This window comes from Sinocyclocheilus anshuiensis, unplaced genomic scaffold, assembly GCF_001515605.1.
Source record: "Sinocyclocheilus anshuiensis isolate Anshui unplaced genomic scaffold, SAMN03320099.WGS_v1.1 scaffold535, whole genome shotgun sequence".
Taxonomy (NCBI): Eukaryota; Metazoa; Chordata; class Actinopteri; order Cypriniformes; family Cyprinidae; genus Sinocyclocheilus; species Sinocyclocheilus anshuiensis.
The window spans coordinates 1,948,440-1,949,313 of record NW_015551063.1 but is presented as its reverse complement, the minus strand read 5'-3'; the positions used below and the strand labels follow the sequence as shown (position 1 = coordinate 1,949,313).

At 35.9% G+C, this 874-nt stretch overlaps 1 protein-coding gene across 2 annotated transcripts in view; it reads right to left on the bottom strand.

The window, feature by feature from the left end:
• Nucleotides 1-874, bottom strand: part of LOC107662025 (slit homolog 3 protein-like) — a 195,056-nt gene that overhangs the window by 15,853 nt on the left and 178,329 nt on the right. For both annotated transcript variants that reach the window (XR_001631166.1, XM_016451881.1), the window contains exon 30: nt 552-689. Coding sequence is in view for 1 of the 2 variants with exons in the window: in XM_016451881.1 (XP_016307367.1) it covers nt 552-689 (138 nt within the window). In the remaining variant the exon portion in view is untranslated. The remainder of the gene's footprint in view (nt 1-551; nt 690-874) is intronic.

Below are 874 nucleotides of genomic sequence, written 5' to 3'. Positions count from 1 at the left end.
CATAGCAGTGATATGAAAAGCCATGTTTCTGAATGACAGAACCTAGTGATGCCATGTAGACAGAGAAGAGAAGTGGTCCAAGAACTGAGCCCTGAGGCACACCAGTAGCTAGATGTTGTGACTTGGACACCTCAAGATACCGTGAAGGACCTATCTGAGAGGTAAGACTCAAACCACTGAGTTTAAGTGGTTCAAACTTAAAATTTATATTTAAGTATTATTATTATTATTATTATTATTTAAAATATAATACAACTTAAATATTTACATTTTAAATACATTTTATAATAATATTTAATTTAGTATATAATAATATTATTGAAATATTAGGATAATATTATTATCATGAAATATAATACTAATTCTAAATGATTCATAAATAAAGTCAATGTTTTTTTCTTTAGGAGTAGAGGTATGGTTTAGGTTTGGATTAGTCTTTAGTAGTTTTAAAGTAATTAACTTGCAACAGAAACAACAGAATTCTACAGCATGTCTTTATTTGTATAAGTAAATGCACGCGTGTGTGAGTGTGAACAATGCACGAGTCTCACCTGAACCCCTCCTTGCACACACACGTGTATCCATTGATGGCGTCATTACACTCTGCTCCATGCTGGCATTTGTTCTCCAGACAGTCATTGTAATCCTGCTCACAGTGCTGGCCAACATACCCCGGCAAACATTCACACCTGAAGAAAACAACAACAACACAACAGTTTAGATGCTAAAAATTCACTAGGATGTCCTAGCACTAGTTAAAAACACTGCTAACTATTTGGTAGTGATAATGAGACTTCATACCACCGAGTGCAGTAGTGCCCACCCCGTTCTTCTTCAGGAACTCGAGCTGCGTCGAAAACGCTAGGGGAACGCC